This window comes from Eptatretus burgeri, chromosome 2 (genome assembly GCF_056783735.1).
Source record: "Eptatretus burgeri isolate ZD-2024b chromosome 2, Ebu_testis_v1, whole genome shotgun sequence".
NCBI classification, from domain to species: Eukaryota; Metazoa; Chordata; class Myxini; order Myxiniformes; family Myxinidae; genus Eptatretus; species Eptatretus burgeri.
This window is the reverse complement of record NC_140962.1, coordinates 91,017,728-91,039,036: the sequence shown is the minus strand read 5'-3', so window position 1 is coordinate 91,039,036 and position 21,309 is coordinate 91,017,728. Positions and strand designations below refer to the sequence as shown.

General features: G+C 50.8%; 1 protein-coding gene across 5 annotated transcripts in view; it reads left to right on the top strand.

Annotated features, from left to right (window-relative positions):
- The window catches only part of LOC147032549 (lysine-specific demethylase 5C-like), a 107,630-nt gene that overhangs the window by 12,587 nt on the left and 73,734 nt on the right, over nucleotides 1-21,309 (top strand). For 2 of the 5 annotated variants that reach the window (XM_085870290.1, XM_085870289.1), the window contains exons 6-10: nucleotides 689-847; nucleotides 1,155-1,274; nucleotides 9,750-9,902; nucleotides 10,230-10,411; nucleotides 10,558-10,720. In XM_085870290.1, the coding sequence (XP_085726416.1) occupies nucleotides 689-847; nucleotides 1,155-1,274; nucleotides 9,750-9,902; nucleotides 10,230-10,411; nucleotides 10,558-10,720 (777 nt within the window). Of the gene's footprint in view, nucleotides 1-676; nucleotides 848-1,154; nucleotides 1,275-9,749; nucleotides 9,903-10,229; nucleotides 10,412-10,557; nucleotides 10,721-21,309 lie in introns of all 5 variants that reach the window. The other 3 variants (XM_085870288.1, XM_085870286.1, XM_085870291.1) reach the window with 2 other exon arrangements.

The window sequence follows — 21,309 nt, the reverse complement described above, 5'->3', positions numbered from 1 at the left end:
TTAATTTTCTTGTCAAAAATCCCAAGGCAGAGGTCATTACTTCTGCCATTGAAGGTAGACGGAGGTTATGTTTTCACCCCGTCTGTTTACCTGTTTATCTGTGAGGAAGACTTTTCAAAAAGTTCTGGATGGATTTGGACGAAACTTCCTGGACAGGTTGGGTGTGTGACATGGACAAATTGATTAGATTTTGGTGAATATCCGGATCTGGATACGATCATTTTTAAGTGATTCTTCACCATTGAGAGGCGGCCAAAAGCGATTATGTAGCACGATATCTCAAAAGTTTCTGTCTTCACACCACTAAGCAGCCGAAGCAAAGTCCAAATTCTGGTTATAATTTACAGAAGCACTGCATTGCTGGCTTAGCCATACTTCAGTAGTGCAATCGACTGACCGAAGTCAGAACCAAAAGCCTTCTTTAGGTAGATTTGTACTGTATCGACCAACTTGTCGATGCCAGAATAATCGGTTGAAATCATTTGCTTCAGCAGAAAGTGTACTCTAATTTCTTTCATAAAAACGAGTCTTATTTGCTTCAAAATGCATCGTTTTCGAAGAAAGGAGATTGCATGCATTTGACCCAGTACAGCTCCATCAAATGCAAGTTTGCACGAGTGAGTCGTTTAAATCGTGAGAAGGTAAAGCTCAACAAATCACACTGAGTTGATCACAGGATGTCCTGCAGATTGACCTGTACGAGTGTCTCATGTGCGGACGTGGCGATGAAGAGGCAAAGCTGCTCCTCTGTGATGGTTGCGATGAGAGCTACCACACCTTTTGCCTTATCCCTCCCCTCCAAGACGTACCTAAAGGAGATTGGCGCTGTCCCAAGTGTGTGGCTGAGGTATTTGAGCCTTTTATATATATGTATATATATATATATATATATATATATATATAATTTTAGCTCTTGCTTAATTGTTCCAATACTTGATTTCCCTTTGAAGCATGTTTTTAAGAGGCTTTAGATTGGTCATGATATGCATTTGCTTTAGTTTATAATATTCGGGCAGCTTTGCAAAATGTTTGCCTTGATGAGCTAATCCCTGGCTGCAAATGGAAGTTGAATGTTGCGTTCTGCAACAATTCATATATCTGATCAATATGCATGCTGCTTACGTTTTGATGCCTGTGTATGTGCATTTTGACAGGAATGCAAGAAGCCACAGGAGGCATTCGGCTTTGAGCAAGCAAAGAAAGTGTACACACTGCAGAGTTTCGGGGAAATGGCAGACACCTTCAAAACAAGCTACTTCAACATGCCTGTTCACGTAAGCACCCTTTGCCATTTGTCAGGAAGGAAAGGTATGGGTTCCTCAAAAAGGATTATCATTTTTTTTGCAGGTTTGAATGAGTGGAATGCAGTTAGTGATTTTGCTTCTCATCGTGTTTTATCAATTCTGTTAATTAAAAAAAACAAAAAAAAAAACATATCAAGCATTTGTGTTTCGTTAAAACTGGAGTTAATTGTAATTTAATTATCATTAAATGAGCTGCAAAAGACAAAAAACGAATCCTTGTGCAAAAGAAAAACGTGTGCTGAGCCGCTGCCATGTTCTGACAGCATTGGTGAAATATAAAGAAAATTGCAGCAAATCATTTTGTGCTTGTGTTGTAAAAGATTTATTTGTGTTTTCTATGGAGACTTTGGAAAAGCAGGGCTGAAATGCTGCTTTTCATAAATTAGCTCTGTTGTAAAAGTTATGGACTAAAAGGAACAAGATCATGGACTACAAATAGATTGGTGGTATTTTGCTTTTGATGCCTCACTTTGATGTATTACTAGGTTCAATTTACTAGTCGTGCCTTTCATAACTTGATTCATTTTAGCCTTCTTAAATCAAATGTTTTTGCCTACCTTTCTCTCATCTGTCCTTTCCATTCACCTGTGAGCATTCCTCCTTATGTCTGGCCAATGTATTTATTACCTCTGCCATTGAAGGTGAAGGAAGGTGATGTTTTCACCCCTTTCTGTCTTTGTTTGTGGGCACGTTCTCTCAAAAAGTTGTGGATGGATTTGGATGAAATTTTGTGGACAGGTTGGGTATGTGACAAGGACGAATTGATTAGATTTTGGTGAAGATCCGGATCCGAATCCGGCTACTAGAATTTTGAACCGGAGTTGGTGTCAAAGCCACCCAATGCTCACCTGTTTATACATTTATCGTTTTTAAAAGACTCGTCTAATAATTAATATTTTTTTATAAAGCATTGCAGTGAAGTCTGATCCAAATAATTTTAAAGCAATATATGTATTTGTATATTGTAATCAGTAACAAGAGCGCAAGTGAGCACAATATATGCCCGAACAAGAAGGTATATACAGAATTGTGCTACTACGTGGAAAACAGCAACCACTTTAGATGACTAACATATGTCGCAACATGTACCTATATACCACATATATATCCACAGTCTGTACCTATATACCAGATATGAAACGTGAAAGTTGAAAACTTTGGGAGTTAGAGTGCGGACAGGGAAGGTCTGAATGGAAAACAGCATCCTGGCTGCCATGGCGACCACTTTAGATGACGAACGTATGTCACGACACACCGTCTCCACAGTCTGTACCTATATACCAAATATGAAAGTTGAAAACTTTGGGAGTTAGAGTGTGGGCAGGAATGGATGGAAAACGGCATCCTTGTTGCCATGGCAACCACTTTAGATAACGAACGTATGTCGCAACACACCATCTCCACAGTCTGTACCTATGTACCAAATATTAAACGTGAAAGTTGAAAACTTTCGGAGTTAGAGTGCGGACAGGAACAGATGGAAAACAGCATCCTGGTTGCCATGGCAACCACTTTAGATGACGAACGTATGTCGCGACACACCGTCTCCACAGTCTGTACCTATGTACCAAATATGAAACGTGAAAGTTGAAAACTTTGGGAGTTAGAGTGAGGACAGGAACGGACGGACGGACGACCGGTATCACATTATACGCCTCGATATATATCGGGCATCTAAAAAATAGTGTGGTAGATAAAAACATTAGAAAGGAAAAAATAACTTGCACCAAAAATTTTAACATTTTCACGCTCATGCTCACGCTGATGCTCATGCTGGGGGTATCGCTATAGCTCTCTGTTCTTCGAACAGGCGAGCTAAAAATGATTCTTCACCATTGAGAGATGGGGCCAAAAATGATAGAAAGCACGATATCTCAAAAAGTTATGGACGGATTTGGACGAAACTTGGTTGACATGTTGGGTGGTTGCCAAGGACTAACTGATTCAATTTTGGGGAAGGTCTGAATCCGAATCCGGATATGGGAATTAGTTAATTTTTCAAGTGGTTCTTCACGATTTAGAGTTTGGGCCAAAAACGATATATAGCATGATATTTGAAAAATGTATTGGGTCATATATGTTCTTGTGGATCAGGCATTACGTGGCAGAGTTATGCGCTCTACCAAGTGCCCCCTCCAGTTTATTTATGTCCCTCTTTGTGGTTACAGGATTATTTGCATTATTGTAATGCAGTAATACCATAGTTTGTCGGGGATGCATTCCTGAAAAGTGCAACAAATATCGTAACAACGTCAAAGAGTGCCATTAGAGTTTTCATAAGAATTAATGAACAACGTGGGGATGCATTCCTAACGTTGCCACTTCACATATTACAGTGCCTATAGAAAGTCTACACACCCTTTCAAAATTTTCACTTTTTGTTGTCCTATCACCAAGAATTAAATTTCATTAAATCAAACTTCTTCCACCTTTATTTACATATTGTTAACCCACAACTTCCAAGTGAGAAACAAATTTCAGAAAATTTACTGAAAATACAACACCAGAATATCTTGGTTGGATAAGTGTCCACTGCCCTCATAAAAACAATTTTAAATTAGCTCAGGTGTAACCAATCACCTTCAAAATCACTCACCACGTTAATTGGCCTCCACCTGTGTTAAATTGTTGTGATTCTGATTATTTCAGAATATAATCAGCTCTTCCTGAAGGTTTCATTTGCTGGGTAATACATTTCACAGCAAAGACAACCATTAGCACCAAGGAGATTTCAAAAGACAGCCGGGATAAAGTTGTGGAAAGGCACAGATCGGGGGATGGTATAATAATATTTCATCGGCCTTGGATATCCCTTGGAGCCACAGTCAAGACAATCATTCAGAAGTGGAAGGTGTATGGTACCACCAAGTCCCTGCCTAGATCAGGTGTCCCTCGAAACGGGATGACCAAGCAAGGAGGAGACTGATCAAAGAGGCCAATGGCAACTTTGAAAAACCTACAGGCCTTTATGGCAAAGACTTGTCACTGTGTGCATCTGACAACAATATCTCAAGCACTCCACAAGTCTGGCCTGTACGGTAGGGTGGCAAGAAGGAAGCCATTGCTCAAAAAAGCCCACATTGAGTCCCATTTGAGGAATGTAAGAAACGCTCTGGAGATTCTGAATTCATGTGGTAAAAAGTTTTGTGGTCTGACAAAACCAAGATGGAATTTTTTGACCTAAATGCAAAACGTTACATTTGGCACAAACCCAACACAGCACATCACCCGTCCAACACCATCCCTACTGTGAAGCATGGTGGCAGCATCATGTTATGGGGATGTTTCTCATCAGCAGGGACTGGGGCACTTGGCAGGATAGAAGGGAAAATGGATGGAGCAAAATACAGAAAAAAATCCTGGAGGAAAACTTGCTGCCCTCTGCAAGAAGCTGAAATTGGGACGGAAGTTCACCTTTCAGCATGACCATGACCCAAAGCACGCAGCCAAAGCTACACTGCAGTGACTGAGGCCTAAGTCACATTCGGCACGGCGGCCGTGGGGTCTCCAAAATCGACGGCCACTAGCAATTATACGGCGGCCGCAGTATTTCCACGGTCACACAATGTAGCAGTCACATATGTTTTTATTTTTTGGGGAGCCGCACGGCGTATTTATAAATTGTGGAGACCGAAAACGTGGGGGTGCCGTACGGTCTTTGATTTGATGTCGCATGGTGACCTTAGGGCGTTCCTGCGGCGGCCATAGTATTTTCAAGGTAGACGCAAGGTGCCCGCAAGGCGACCGCAGGGGGACCGCAGGGGGGCCCTAAGGCGAACGTGCGGCTAGACGGACGGCAACGAGTGGTTTTTTTTTTTACCAGTTCTTTTGTTTCGGCTTGTCGAATTGCTACGGCGAACGCAGAAATGAAAAAAGTTATAACTCCGCGCTATAATTCCACACCGACCCTACGGCCTGTAAAATATAGCCCTACGGCGTAGGGCCACTCTGAGGCCACCTCAGAAACTCTGCGGCCGCCACACGTTTCTGTCAATTCAGAGGGCGTACGGCCGCCGTATCCTCGCCGTAGAGCAAATGTGACTTCGGCCTTAGGAACAACATGATAAATGTCCTTGAGTGGCCCAGTCAGAGCCCTGACCTAAATCCAATGGAAAATCTGTGGCATGACTTGAAGATTGCTCTCAATCAACACTCTCAACACAACTTCACTGTACTTGAACAGTTTTGTGCAGAATAATGAGCAAATATTGCTCAATCAAGGTGTGCAAAGTTGTTGGAGACATCCCAACACTCACATCTGTAATTGCTGTCAAAGGTGCTTCAACCAAGTATTAACTTCGGTTGGGGGAGGGGGGAGGTTAGACACTCATCCAACCAAGATATTCTCATTTTGTATTTTAAATTAATTTTCTGAAATTTGTTTTTCACTTGGAAGTTGTGGGTTGCTATGTGTAAATCAGATGAAAAATGTGTGATTAAATGAAATTCAATTTCAAGCGAGAAGGCAACAAAAGGTGAAAATTTTGAAAGGTGTAGACTTTCTATCAGCACTGTATATTTTTCTTTCTTTTTTTTCTTTTAAATGGTTCTCATTTCCACATCCAGATTCTGATCTTCACCAAAATCGAAGCAATTCTTACTTGCGACACACCCAACCTGTGCACCAAGTTTCGTCCGAATCCGTCCACAGCTTTGTGAGATATCGTGCTATATATCATTTTTAGCCATCTCTCTCAATGGTGAAGAATCACTTTAAAAATTTGAGTCGTCGGATCTGGATCCGGATCTTCAACAAAATCGAATCAATTCATCCTTGTCGCACACCGTAGGTGTCCACAAAATTGCATCCAGATTTGTCGACGACTTGTTGAGATGTCCTGCTATATATCAGTTTCTCCATGTTCCTCAATGGTGATGAATCATTAAAAAAAATCACATCCGGATCCGGATCATTACCAAAATTGAATCAATTCTTCCTTGTCACACACCCAACGTGTCCACCAAGCTTCATCCAAGTCCGTCCACAACTTTTTGAGATATCATGCTGTATACCGTTTTCGGCCCAATCTCTCAACGGTGAAGAATCACTTAAATAATTCTAGTAGTCGGGTCCGGATCTGGAGCTTCACCAAAATCAAATCAGTTCGTCCTTGTTACACACTGAACTTGTCCACAAAAATTTCACCCAGATCCGTCCACAACATTTTGAGATATCCTTTACACAATCAAACAGACATAAAGTGGTGAAAACATAACCTCCTTCACCTTCTTTGGCGGAGGTAATAATGGAGCACCCACCTCAAATAAGCTTGCGCGCAATGTGACGATCAACACTACTGGTCACGAGAAGAACCGATTCACCGTCGACTTCACCTGCACCGCAGACAGTGGCAAGCTTCCCACATTTGTCGTGTTGAAGAGGAAGACAATACCCAAAGACAAGTTTCCAGCCAGCATCATTGTTTGTGAGCAGCAGAATTGGTGGATAGATGAGTGACTGGTCCAGGACTGGGTGTGCACGGTCTGGACTGGAGAAGTCGGCCGGATGGCATCTTTCCTGGCGACGGAGCATGCTAGGCCTGGTTGCTTTCATTTGTCACAAGACCGAGGACACCAAAACGCTGCTTCATCAGACCAATACCAATCTCGTTATCATCCCAGGTGGGATGACATCGCTCCTGCAGCCGCTTAATGTGTCCATCAACAAGCCGTTCAAGGACGGGCTACATCGCTGCTAGCCCGACTGTGAGTGGTCGACTTTTCCAGAAAGGGTGAGAAAAGTCGACCTACTGGATCATCAAGATGTGAGGAAATACCGTCGGACATCATCAAGCGAGCATTTCTGAAATGCTGCATCTCCAACAACATGGATGGCACAGAGGACGATGACATTTGGGAGGAGGAGGCTGCAAATGACAGTGACAGCGACGGCGACTTGCTTTACCCTGATTCGGACAAGGATTTACATGCCGTCTTCGATGAGGAAAGCATTGATGAGGATTTCCTTGGGTTTAGCTGAAAAGCTTCATCAAACCCAAACGGCCATTTGCAGGGCCACAAATCCACAAGAAATATGTATGATACCGGTATGAATCCCTTTTCTTCATTTTTCTGGGAACAAAAAAATCCTCTTCATAATATTAAAAAAAATAAGAAAGAAAAATAAAAACTTCTTGGTATCCTCTCCTCTCTCTTCAACTTCTTGAAAATGAGAATAAGATTGTTAGACAAAATTAAGCAGACATGGGAGAAAGCATGTTGATACTTCCGTCACTTTGTTCCACACAAAGTTAGTGTACAAATGTATTTAAATCTAGATAAGAAAATAAAACGATCAATTAATTCGTTTCTTTTGAGGGTGAAAAAAACATGGGTGCGGTTAATACACCAGAAAAGTTATTATTATTATTATTTTTTTTTTTGAGGGTGAAAAACGGGTGTGGTTCATACATGGCCGTGGCTTATACACCTATTTACAACCATTTTGTTTGTTTTCTGATTTTCTTTTTCTACCTCCAGTAGGCAAATTCCAACCCTTTAGCACCTGATGATAATGTTACTGATTTGGAAGCCTCTTGCACACAGACAGTCAGCAATCCCAAAGTTTAGTTATTTCGTTAAGTATATGTGTACCGTTAGAATCCATCCCCTGTGTCTAACGGGAATTTCATGTGTGCACTGCGAGTTATTTTGTGGTTAGTTTTTTTTATATATTCCCCAACAACAACATCCTGCTTCGTTCCACCACCCAACCAAACCTTCGTGCACCGATTTCATTATCCACGTGTTTTTGGCTGAAAGCGTGGGTGGAGCCTCCATCGCCTCAGATCGAGGCTCCGTCGTCCACACAAAGCCGAGGTGCTCCAGCCAATGGGAAGCCAGAAGGCCAGAAAAGCCTCTTCGGAGGGCGGGCCACCGACACGCCACCCGTCCAATGGGAGGCAGAGTTACCTCAGGACGGATCCCTCTCACCTCGCAGGAGGGGTTGAATAATTGTCGGTGCGATCCGTCTGTGTCGTCTCGTCTGGTCTGCTGGCCATCTTCCGTCTTGGTGATGGCTGGCGTCTGCCGCTTCGTTTTGGTTCCTTGGCACTTGGTGCGAGGTTGTCCTTGTGGGTTCGAGTCTCACTGTGGTGCTTGGAGCATCCGATCTTCCCAAGCCCTTCCACAAGAATCCCGAGCTCCACAAGGGCAGGTCGGCAAGCCGTGCGAATGTGGCCAAGTACCTACCAGTAGAACTCTGACCTCCAGCCTGTCTAGCCCCTTGGCTGCGAGGGTCGAAATAAAGATAATCCGGGTCCATTTTCTTTTGGTGTATGTGTCTGTGTGTCTGTGTCTGTGTCTGTGTCTGTGTCTGTGTCTGTGTCTGTGGTGGCACCGTCCTACAAGTAGAAATTGTATCAGTGTTGATTGCTCATTGTACATTTTCCTGCATATTTGTGATTAAGTGTGCTCTGTGTCTCCCTCCCTATTATAAATAAACCCCTGTTAAATGTTCCAGCTCGTTTCCTGTCGTTTCTACCATTGACCCAGCACGGTGCGGGCTTAAGAAATAGTGAGGCCGTTTGTGCCGTAAGTTATTTGGACCAGTGTGGCTTTGGTAACTCCCGCTCGGTTACGCCAGATCCGAGTCGGTAACAGCGACTTGGTTCGGACAAAGCCGGCCGAGGATGTGGCTTCCCCGGTAGTTAGATGGCGTGAGTACTTTGGTAAATTGGAATAGACAAGTGGACCCTTCCTCGCGCTGTCGAAATATTGGCGACCACGGTCCTTTAAGCGACCTGTCGACTCCGGACTTATCCGGGGTGATGACCTTTCAATTCCGATGTTCGGTAGGAGACGGCCCGACTGCTTCCTCTCACGGTCGTCCTCGCCACCGAACCCGGCACCACAACAATATGTCCTTCTGCATGATATCTGTTTCTATTTTTTTCTCTCTTTGTAAGCTCTCAGGCCTCCGACATTATCATTTATTTTTGTAAGTTGTATATTTCAGGTGTATAAGCATAAGTGGGCATTTTAATAATTGATAACATCCACTCAAGAAGTGAATAAATTAAGTCAAGTATTTAAGTTGACTATTCTTTGCCCATTTTTTTGTCAAACCCTTTGTTTTTGTAACTTGTTAAATCAAATTTAATATACTTGCAATATATGCTACCTTACAAGGAACTTTGATGCAGGAGGCCATGAGGCCCATCAAACCCTGTGCTATTAATGCTAACTTATGGTTGACTGTCCATGCTCTGTCCTTTCAAATGCTGAGCGTCATGCAAGAGAGCGGCATGTATCATTTTTAGTCTTTGGTTTGACCCGGTCAGGGTTCGAACCATCGACCTCCCAGACTCGGGAGTGGATGCTCAAACCATTACGCCAGAATCTGGTGGGTTTTTATCCCCCGCCGTATGGCGGAAGGGGGATATTGTTATTTATTAGGGTACCCAGTCTAATTAACTTTTGTTTGCTCTTGCACCCTCATTGCAGATGGTTCCGACAAAGCTTGTGGAGAAAGAATTCTGGAGGCTGGCAAGCTCTATCGAAGAAGATGTCAGTGTTGAGTATGGTGCCGATGTGCAGGCGAAAGAGTTTGGTAGTGGTTTTCCAGTGCTCAATGGCAAGCTCACCCTGGAGGAGAAGGTCAGTTGTTGGTAACATTGATTGCTGTAATTTTTATGACATTGGGAGAGAGTTTTACAAATGCCAACAGCAGCAATTTTTGCATCATAAAAAAGTAATCTGCATTGGATGTCTTTTTTTAAGCAGTTTTGATGTGTAAAGTTGGGTTTCTGTAATAGAACAATCATTATAGAGACAATTTTAAATATTTTTGGAGATGTATGGGGTTTGGTGATTTTGTTAGGGTTAGATACTGATATACTGATACTGCATGGATACTGATAGTTAGGCACATTGTTTGTATAATGCATCTTGTAGAAGCACTTCAGCTTTTCTGTGGTCTTCCAGGAGTATGCGAGTAGTGATTGGAACTTGAACAACATGCCAGTGCTGACTCAATCTGTCCTTGGCCACATTGATGGAGACATCTCGGGCATGAAAGTTCCCTGGCTTTATGTAGGCATGTGCTTCTCTTCTTTCTGCTGGCACATTGAAGATCACTGGAGCTATTCTATCAACTTCCTCCACTGGTAGGTCTAACTGATATTTCCTCAACACATTTGACTTCATAATTGGATTGCTCGCTTGTATCTGACTGGATCTTTTGTTAAGAAAAAATAAAATAAAAATTGGCAAACTTTTTTGTTGTCCCTTATACATTGTGCTGATTGTCTAGGGGTGAGCCAAAGACTTGGTATGGTGTACCAGCGTTTGCTGCTGAGCAACTCGAGGCAGTTATGAAGAAGTTGGCACCAGAACTGTTTGAGTCCCAGCCAGACCTCCTGCACCAGCTAGTCACCATTATGAACCCCAACTTACTTATGGCCCAGGGTGTTCCGGTTAGTACTTCAACCATGTATTGCCATTGTAATGTTTGCATTACAATCCATCCATCCATTGGGACCATATTCTGGACAGAGCATTGGTGCTGCCAAGGCAGTCTCCTGAGCTATTGGACACAATCCTGATTTGTCAGCTTTGTTGCACTGGTAGATTGTGCGGTTCAATGATTTGATATCAAAAGAGGTTGTTAAATTGTTTTTGTTTGCTAAATTGTTAATTTGGCATTCTTGTCCCACTTGTTTTCCACTCGCCTCATTAAATTATGAAACTTCACAATCTACCACTGAAGTTTCACAAAGCAAGAATAGCTCAAAATTACTTATCTACAGTGCCTTCAAAAAGTATTCACACCCCTCGACCTTTGTCACATTTTGTTGTGCTGCAGTCTGAATTTAAAATGGATTAAATTAATTTTTGTCACTGTTCGACACAAAATACCCCACAATGATAAAGTCAAAACAGGTTTTTAGAATTTTTTACACATTCATTAGAAATGAAAAGCTGAAATGTCTTGCTTCACCAAGTATTCAACCCCTTTTCTATGACACTCCAAATTGAGCTCAGTTGCATACATTTTCCTTTGATTGTCCTTGAGGTGTCTCTTCAACTTGATTGGAGTCACCTGTGGCCAATTCAATTGATTGAACATGATTTAGAAAGAAACACACCTTTCTGTGTAAGGTCCCAAAGTTGACAGTGCATGTCAGAGCAGAAACTCTACCATTAAGTTTGAGGAACTGTCCGTAGAAATCCAAGATAGAGTTGTGAGAAGGCATAGATCTGGGGAAGGGTATAAAACAATTTGTAGTGTGTTGAAAGTTCCCAAGAGCACAGTGAGCTCCATCATTAGAAAATGGAAAGAATATGGAACAACCCAGACTTCCTAGATCTGGCCATTCAACCAAACTGAGCAACCTGGCAAGAAGGACCTTGGTCAGGGAGGTGAGCAATAACCCAATGACCCCTATGACAGAGCTACAGAGTTCCTTGGCTGAGATAGGAGAACCTGCCGGGAGGACAGCAGTCTCTCCAGCACTTCACAAATTAAGGGTTTATTGGAGAGTGGCCAGACGAAAACCACTCATGTGGAAAAGGCACATGACAGCATGCCTGGAGTTTTCAAAAAGGCTTGTGAACGACTCAGAACATGAGGCAAAAGATTCTGCAGTCTGATGAGACAAAAATTTCACTCTTTAACCTGAATGCAAAGCACTAGATTTGGCAGAAACTGAGCACAGCTATTCACCCATCAAACACCATCACGACAGTGAAGCATGGTGATGGCAGTGTCATGCTTTGGGGATGCTTTTCAGTGGCATGAACTGGGAGACTTGTAAGGAGAAAGGGAACAATGAATGGAGCCAAATACAGGCTCCTTGAGGAGAACCTGCTTCAGAGTGCAAAATACGTGAGATTGCGGTGAAGATTTACGTTCCAGCAGGACAGCGACCCTAAGCATACAGCCAAAGCTACATTGGAATAGCTTCAGAACAAGTACGTGAAAGTCCTTGAGTGGCCCAGGCAAAGCCCAGCCGTGAATCTGTGGGAAGGCTTGAAGATTGCTGATTACCACTGCTCCTCATCCATCTTGACAGAGCTTGAGTAAATCTGGAAAGAGGAATTAGAGAAAATCCCCAAATCCAGATGGGCAAAGCTGATAGACATACCCAAGAAGACCCGAAGCTGTAATCACTGCCAAAGGCGATGCTACAAATGTTTACTCGAGGGGTTGAATACTTATTGACACAAGACATTTCAGCATTTTCATGACTAACTAACCGGCAAGTGCAACCTGTCGCACTGACGGGAATTTGAAAGGGTGGCGGGGGGGGGGGTGGTTGCGAGAAAAAAATAGAGAGACAGAGAGAGACACAGCACGAACCGCTCACTCTGGTTGGCGGGGCACGAACCGCTCGCTCTGGTTGGTGGGGCACGAATCGCTCGCTCTGGTTGGTGGGGCACGAATCGCTCGCTCTGGTTGGCGGGGCACGTACCGCTCGCTCTGGTTGGCGGGGCACGAACCCCTCGCACTGGTTGGCGGGGCACGAACCCCTCGCACTGATTGGCGGGGCACGAACCGCTCGCACTGGTTGGGGAGGCACGAACCACTCGCACTGGTTGGGGGGGCACGAACCGCTCGCACTGGTTGGGGGGGGGCACGAAGCGCTCGCTCTGGGTGGCGGGGCACGAAGCGCTCGCTCTGGGTGGCGGGGCACGAAGCGCTCGCTCTGGGTGGCGGGGCACGAAGCGCTCGCTCTGGGTGGCGGGGCACGAAGCGCTCGCTCTGGGTGGCGGGGCACGAAGCGCTCGCTCTGGGTGGCGGGGCACGAAGCGCTCGCTCTGGGTGGCGGGGCACGAAGCGCTCGCTCTGGGTGGCGGGGCACGAAGCGCTCGCTCTGGGTGGCGGGGCACGAAGCGCTCGCTCTGGGTGGCGGGGCACGAAGCGCTCGCTCTGGGTGGCGGGGCACGAAGCGCTCGCTCTGGGTGGCGGGGCACGGAGCGCTCGCTCTGGGTGGCGGGGCACGAAGCGCTCGCTCTGGGTGGCGGGGCACGGCGCTCGCTCTGGGTGGCGGGGCACGGCGCTCGCTCTGGGTGGCGGGGCACGAGCGCTCGCTCTGGGTGGCGGGGCACGAAGCGCTCGCTCTGGGTGGCGGGGCACGAGCGCTCGCTCTGGGTGGCGGGGCACGAAGCGCTCGCTCTGGGTGGCGGGGCACGGCGCTCGCTCTGGGTGGCGGGGCACGAGCGCTCGCTCTGGGTGGCGGGGCACGGCGCTCGCTCTGGGTGGCGGGGCACGAAGCGCTCGCTCTGGGTGGCGGGGCACGAAGCGCTCGCTCTGGGTGGCGGGGCACGAAGCGCTCGCTCTGGGTGGGGGGGTACGGAGCGCTCGCTCTGGGTGGCGGGGCACGAAGCGCTCGCTCTGGGTGCGGGGGCACGGCGCTCGCTCTGGGTGGCGGGGCACGAAGCGCTCGCTCTGGGTGGCGGGGCACGGCGCTCGCTCTGGGTGGCGGGGCACGAGCGCTCGCTCTGGGTGGCGGGGCACGGCGCTCGCTCTGGGTGGCGGGGCACGAGCGCTCGCTCTGGGTGGCGGGGCACGGCGCTCGCTCTGGGTGGCGGGGCACGAGCGCTCGCTCTGGGTGGCGGGGCACGAAGCGCTCGCTCTGGGTGGCGGGGCACGAAGCGCTCGCTCTGGGTGGCGGGGCACGAAGCGCTCGCTCTGGGTGGCGGGGCACGAAGCGCTCGCTCTGGGTGGCGGGGCACGAAGCGCTCGCTCTGGGTGGCGGGGCACGAAGCGCTCGCTCTGGGTGGCGGGGCACGAAGCGCTCGCTCTGGGTGGCGGGGCACGAAGCGCTCGCTCTGGGTGGCGGGGCACGAAGCGCTCGCTCTGGGTGGCGGGGCACGAAGCGCTCGCTCTGGGTGGCGGGGCACGAAGCGCTCGCTCTGGGTGGCGGGGCACGAAGCGCTCGCTCTGGGTGGCGGGGCACGAAGCGCTCGCTCTGGGTGGCGGGGCACGAAGCGCTCGCTCTGGGTGGCGGGGCACGAAGCGCTCGCTCTGGGTGGCGGGGCACGAAGCGCTCGCTCTGGGTGGCGGGGCACGAGCGCTCGCTCTGGGTGGCGGGGCACGAAGCGCTCGCTCTGGGTGGCGGGGCACGAAGCGCTCGCTCTGGGTGGCGGGGCACGAGCGCTCGCTCTGGGTGGCGGGGCACGAGCGCTCGCTCTGGGTGGCGGGGCACGAGCGCTCGCTCTGGGTGGCGGGGCACGGCGCTCGCTCTGGGTGGCGGCGCACGAGCGCTCGCTCTGGGTGGCGGGGCACGAGCGCTCGCTCTGGGTGGCGGGGCACGGCGCTCGCTCTGGGTGGCGGGGCACGGCGCTCGCTCTGGGTGGCGGGGCACGAGCGCTCGCTCTGGGTGGCGGGGCACGGCGCTCGCTCTGGGTGGCGGGGCACGAAGCGCTCGCTCTGGGTGGCGGGGCACGGCGCTCGCTCTGGGTGGCGGGGCACGGCGCTCGCTCTGGGTGGCGGGGCACGGCGCTCGCTCTGGGTGGCGGGGCACGAAGCGCTCGCTCTGGGTGGCGGGGCACGAAGCGCTCGCTCTGGGTGGCGGGGCACGAAGCGCTCGCTCTGGGTGGCGGGGCACGAAGCGCTCGCTCTGGGTGGCGGGGCACGCAGCGCTCGCTCTGGGTGGCGGGGCACGAAGCGCTCGCTCTGGGTGGCGGGGCACGAGCGCTCGCTCTGGGTGGCGGGGCACGGCGCTCGCTCTGGGGGGCGGGGCACGGGGCGCTCGCTCTGGGTGGCGGGGCACGAAGCGCTCGCTCTGGGTGGCGGGGCACGAAGCGCTCGCTCTGGGTGGCGGGGCACGAAGCGCTCGCTCTGGGTGGCGGGGCACGAAGCGCTCGCTCTGGGTGGCGGGGCACGAAGCGCTCGCTCTGGGTGGCGGGGCACGAAGCGCTCGCTCTGGGTGGCGGGGCACGAAGCGCTCGCTCTGGGTGGCGGGGCACGAAGCGCTCGCTCTGGGTGGCGGGGCACGAAGCGCTCGCTCTGGGTGGCGTGCACGAAGCGCTCGCTCTGGGTGGCGGGGCACGAAGCGCTCGCTCTGTGTGGCGGGGCACGAACCGCTCGCTCTGGGTGGCGGTGCACGAAGCGCTCGCTCTGGGTGGCGGTGCACGAAGCGCTCGCTCTGGGTGGCGGTGCACGAACCGCTCGCTCTGGGTGGCGGTGCACGAAGCGCTCGCTCTGGGTGGCGGTGCACGAAGCGCTCGCTCTGGGTGGCGGGGCACGAAGCGCTCGCTCTGGGTGGCGGGGCACGAACCGCTCGCTCTGGGTGGCGGTGCACGAAGCGCTCGCTCTGGGTGGCGGGGCACGAAGCGCTCGCTCTGGGTGGCGGGGCACGAACCGCTCGCTCTCTCGGCGCGGCGGGGCGGGGCACGAACCGCTCGCTCTCTCGGCGCGGCGGGGCGGGGCACGAACCGCTCGCTCTCTCGGCGCGGCGGGGCGGGGCACGAACCGCTCGGCGGGGCGGGGCACGAACCGCTCGCTCGGCGCGGCGGGGCACGAACCGCTCGCTCTGGGTGGCGGGGCACGAGCGCTCGCTCTGGGTGGCGGGGCACGAGCGCTGGCTCGGGGTGGCGGGACACGAAGCGCTCGCTCTGGGTGGCGGGGCACGAAGCGCTCGCTCTGGGTGGCGGGGCACGAAGCGCTCGCTCTGGGTGGCGGGGCACGAAGCGCTCGCTCTGGGTGGCGGGGCACGAAGCGCTCGCTCTGGGTGGCGGGGCACGAAGCGCTCGCTCTGGGTGGCGGGGCACGAAGCGCTCGCTCTGGGTGGCGGGGCACGAAGCGCTCGCTCTGGGTGGCGGGGCACGAAGCGCTCGCTCTGGGTGGCGGGGCACGGAGGGCGCGCTCTGGGTGGCGGGGCACGAAGCGCTCGCGCTGGGTGGCGGGGCACGGCGCTCGCTCTGGGTGGCGGGGCACGGCGCTCGCTCTGGGTGGCGGGGCACGAAGCGCTCGCTCTGGGTGGCGGCGCACGGCGCTCGCTCTGGGTGGCGGCGCACGAGCGCTCGCTCTGGGTGGCGGGGCACGAAGCGCTCGCTCTGGGTGGCGGGGCACGGCGCTCGCTCTGGGTGGCGGGGCACGGCGCTCGCTCTGGGTGGCGGGGCACGAAGCGCTCGCTCTGGGTGGCGGGGCACGGCGCTCGCTCTGGGTGGCGGGGCACGGCGCTCGCTCTGGGTGGCGGGGCACGGCGCTCGCTCTGGGTGGCGGGGCACGAAGCGCTCGCTCTGGGTGGCGGGGCACGGCGCTCGCTCTGGGTGGCGGGGCACGAAGCGCTCGCTCTGGGTGGCGGGGCACGAAGCGCTCGCTCTGGGTGGCGGGCCACGAAGCGCTCGCTCTGGGTGGCGGGGCACGAAGCGCTCGCTCTGGGTGGCGGGGCACGAAGCGCTCGCTCTGGGTGGCGGGGCACGAAGCGCTCGCTCTGGGTGGCGGGGCACGAAGCGCTCGCTCTGGGTGGCGGGGCACGAAGCGCTCGCTCTGGGTGGCGGGGCACGAAGCGCTCGCTCTGGGTGGCGGGGCGCAGGGCGCTCGCTCTGGGTGGCGGGGCACGAAGCGCTCGCTCTGGGTGGCGGGGCACGAAGCGCTCGCTCTGGGTGGCGGGGCACGAAGCGCTCGCTCTGGGTGGCGGGGCACGAAGCGCTCGCTCTGGGTGGCGGGGCACGAAGCGCTCGCTCTGGGTGGCGGGGCACGAAGCGCTCGCTCTGGGTGGCGGGGCACGAAGCGCTCGCTCATGGGTGGCGGGGCACGAAGCGCTCGCTCATGGGTGGCGGGGCACGAAGCGCTCGCTCATGGGTGGCGGGGCACAAAAAATGCCTCCGCAGTGAGTGAACAGATTCATTCAGAATGATGTCGTGTGGTACCTCAATCGACTATGGTTCACTTTGCAAGTGGATTAAGGACTCAAGCAAGCACTACAATTCAATGGTTGATGAGGAACATCAGTCGCCATGCAAAGTTTCAGGCTGCTTGGTTTTATGGTTTTGGAGTTACGGAGGACACACGCACGCACGCACGCACGCACACACACACACACACAGCCATTTATTGGTATAGATTTGTCAACATTTCTAAATACATGGTTTCACTTTGTCATTAATGGGGTATTTTGTGTCGATCGGTGACAAATTTGTTTTTCATTGAATCCATATTAAATTCAGGCTGTAACAACAAAACGTGACAAAAGTCAATTGGTGTGAATACTTTCTGAAGTCGTTGTACCTTCCTAAAATATGTTACCAAGAGTTTGTGGCATTGACACCTGAACATTAATCAATAATTATAAAAACAGTTATTAACTAGAGGGGGAGCACTCGGGAGAGTGCAAAACCTCCGCCGCCAATACTGCTGGGTCACTCAAGTGAACCTTATATCTTATTCATTAAATATGATGTCAACAGTGCTGACAGAGTTATAGTTCTTTTCTCCAACATTTGGGGGGAGGGTGTGGGGGGGTTGGAAATCACTTAAGACATGTAGAAATGCAAATAAAAGCAATCAATTTTGTTGAAAAAAAAGTTGCAAAATTTTTTTTTCTCTAGCAATTTTTTTTGGTAGGGGGGGGGGGGGTTGGAAATCACTTACATGTATAAATGCTAAAAAAAAAAAAATTTTCTCAACAATTTTTTTGTGGGAGGGGGCTGGAAATCACTTAAAACATGCACTTTTTTTCTCAATTTTTTTTGCGGGGGGGGACCAAGTCCAAAATCTAATGACATGATACTTGGACCATACCTAACCCCCCCCACCAAGTTTCGTCGAAATCCGTCGGAGTTTTTCCGTAATACTGTTCACAAACAAACAAACAAAAATTAAAAAAAAAACCAATGTCACCCCCAGGGTGACCAGTATCTTGCCAAAATGTGAACATGTGTGACTTATTTATTCGATTAAATTTACTCAAAAAATAAGGGTTTCGTCGACCTTGATGCTTGACCTTTTTGTGACCTTGACCTTTATATTTTCGTACGGTTAATGGTATCTCTCCAGGACCGTTGTACATGAAATATCAAGAGATTTTGATGAGAACTGAGGAAATAAAATTTTCATGAAAAATCCGTTTTTTCATCATAACGTCATCAAATGACGTCATAGCGTCAAACTTTTGACAGATCTGGAAAGCACTTATCAAGTGCTTTCATTTGAGGTATTACTTGATATGGTATATAAGATTTCAAAATTTGACCTTGGGGTCAAAAACTTTCGACATCTAGCGCTAACCATGAAGGTCAAGGCCGATCGCCACCAAAAATTAATCAGCTGAGCGCCAGACCATGAACTATATTTCCAGGAAGTTTGAAGACGATCCGATGAAAATTACTCAAAAAATAAGGGTTTCGTCGACTCCCCTGATTTGCAACAAAGTGACCTTGACCTTTGACCTTGACGTTCAAAATTTTGTGCATTGAAAGGGACCTCTATAGGCCTCTGATATGCGAAGTTACGAAAATTTCCAATGATAACTGTGCTCTGCAGAGTGATCGATACGTGATTACAGACAAAAAAAAGCAAACAAAAAAAACAAAACATACAAGCTGACTAACATATTGTTAAGGCTGTGGACTTTCGCAAACCACCATTCAGGACCCTTAGGTGAGATATCTCTGTAAGTACATGTGTAGTTAGCCCAAAACCGTTGTATTGAGGGAATTTATGTGATTCATCCGGGCTGCGACGCTTTGAGTCAGTCGTTTTTCTGTTCTCTCTTTATTTTGAACCAACCACGTCTCAACCGCCATCACACAACAACCACGCCACCGCCACCATCTACGCTCCCACATCATCGCACCACCGCCATTCCCAAACGGCACCATATCCATCAAACCACCACCGAAAACCCTCCACCACCTTCACCTCTTTCCTTCTACGGCCATTCCCGCACCACCTGTGAACACTGAGTGTCGGGCTGTCTCGGGCCCGTTCAGCGATTGGTGCCGAACGCACCGAGCCGCGAGCGCAAATAGCGGCCTTTCCGAGGGAAAATTCGGATCAAAAAAGCTACTCTCCCACTTTTCCTCCGTCCAATTAGCGAGCGCGGGGCGGCTTGGCTCCGCCTCCAGGCGAGTGTGTGTGAAGTCGATATATGCAAATTCTAGGATCAGAGGAGATTCACGCCCCCGTTTCCTCCGACCAATGGGCGAGCGTGGCTCCGCCCCCGAGGTCATTCTGATCCGAATATTTGCATATTAGCTGCTCCTGCCAGTCTATAAGAAGGCGAGCGCAAGGCGAATGAGCAGAGTTGGGTTCTGGAGCCGCCGAGAGAGTTTTGGAGCAGAGTAGCAGAGTCAAGTCAGTCGGTGGAGTCGCGAGGAGAATGTGGAACTGAAGAGGGTCGGCTGAAGAGAGTGTGGAACGGAGAAGAGTTGCAGAGAGAGTCGGGCGAATGAGAGCGGTGGAACTGCAGGCAAGGGAGCTCGGGTCCGGGGCCATTAGGACGGCGGTCGGCGACGAGGTCGCGGTGTGGGATCGCTCGTCGTGGAACCCAAGCCAGCCAGCCATTCTCCTCCCCCAGGGCATCAACAATTCCCCTTTCCCCCGTGCTGAGATAGTGCAAAAGGGGGCCCCCTTCCCACCCCACTCCAAACGTCGTGCCAACGAAACCCGCCAAGGAGCACGGAGTCGGGGCACAGCCGCGTGGCCACATTTGCGGCTCGCCCGCCAACGCGTCACGAGGGCGCGGGTAGGACCACCCCCCCCCGGTCTTGCGGACCTGGCTGCTCCTCCAGGTCACGCGCACATTTGGCCTACAGGCCTGTCTGCCCCCTTGTCTATGAGGGTGGCTTCTTTTCTTTGCTTTTGTGTAAATGTGTGTTGGCGCCATCTGTAATGTAAAGCTGTTTCAGTGTTGCCGTGTGTGCGCGTAGTCGGTATTAACTCTGCGTCGTTGTTGCTTTTATTGTTTTGGTTGCTGTATGTGCATTTTGATTGTATGGCTGTATATACGTGCTTTCCGTGTGCCGGGAAATAAATGTGCATTGTGTGAACTGTTTTCCTGTTTCGCTTTGTCTTTTCTCTATTGACCCTCCATCTTGCTTCACGTAAAGGATTCGTAGTGGGTGCAACATCCCGGTAAATAATCTGAACCGTCGAGGTCGACGATAACACCGCTCGGTTATCCCGATAGTACGGAACGGGCCGCCCAAGCGGCTCGTGTCCGGAGTCGACCTGCGGCGAGGTACGATCGCCCGGTTTTCCATCCGCGTGGGAATTTAGGTAGGTCGAGTTTGGCGAACAACCCTATCCTACGCGGGTGGCCGATTGGCACGATTGTGGTGAGGTCGAAAGGCCCACCCGTGACTGGCTCCGGGCAATAGTTCCCGGAGGGTCATGACTGAATTGTCCGTCCGTTGGGCGATGTGCCGCGATCCGAGTTACGTGGCCGTCAGCACGCCGGCGGGCGCAAATTCGCAACACTGGTGTCAGAGAGCGGGAAACAAACTCTCGGTCTCCAAGCTAAATTCACGGGGAATCGGTTCAAGGGTGAGAGGAGCGACCCCCGATTCCCTCCAAATTACGAGCGATTTAAATTAACCCCTAACGAGAAATAAGAGAGTCTCAAGGCGAGCGGGTGCGGGGGGTAGAAATGTATATGTGTAGAACTGTAGAATCCCTGGCCCAGGATGAAAGCCCCGAGCAGGAAATGTTTATTGTACAGGAACAGTTTCCCCCAACTGAACCCAGAGCCCGAAATGGGCGCGGCGGCGGCTGCGGTGTATGACACCTCCCCTCCCCCTCTCCACCAAAACCCCCCGATCCTGGCCGAATCGGCTCAGCTGAGTGCACCTGACATGGCCCAGCTATTCGCCATGCTGGCAGGAATCAGTGGGGACATGCAAGGAATGAAAAACGAAATAAAAGGCATGAACGAAAAAATGGATACGAATACGCAACAAATGGAGACAAGCACGAACGAAATGAAAGTAAATGCGCAACAAGTGAAGGAAGAAATGAAAGAGATGCGGGGTGAGATACAGCAAATAGGCCGAAGCCTGCAGGTGGGCACGGCGAGAATGTTGGCAATTGCGAGGAGCGAAACGCGGGCAGTGG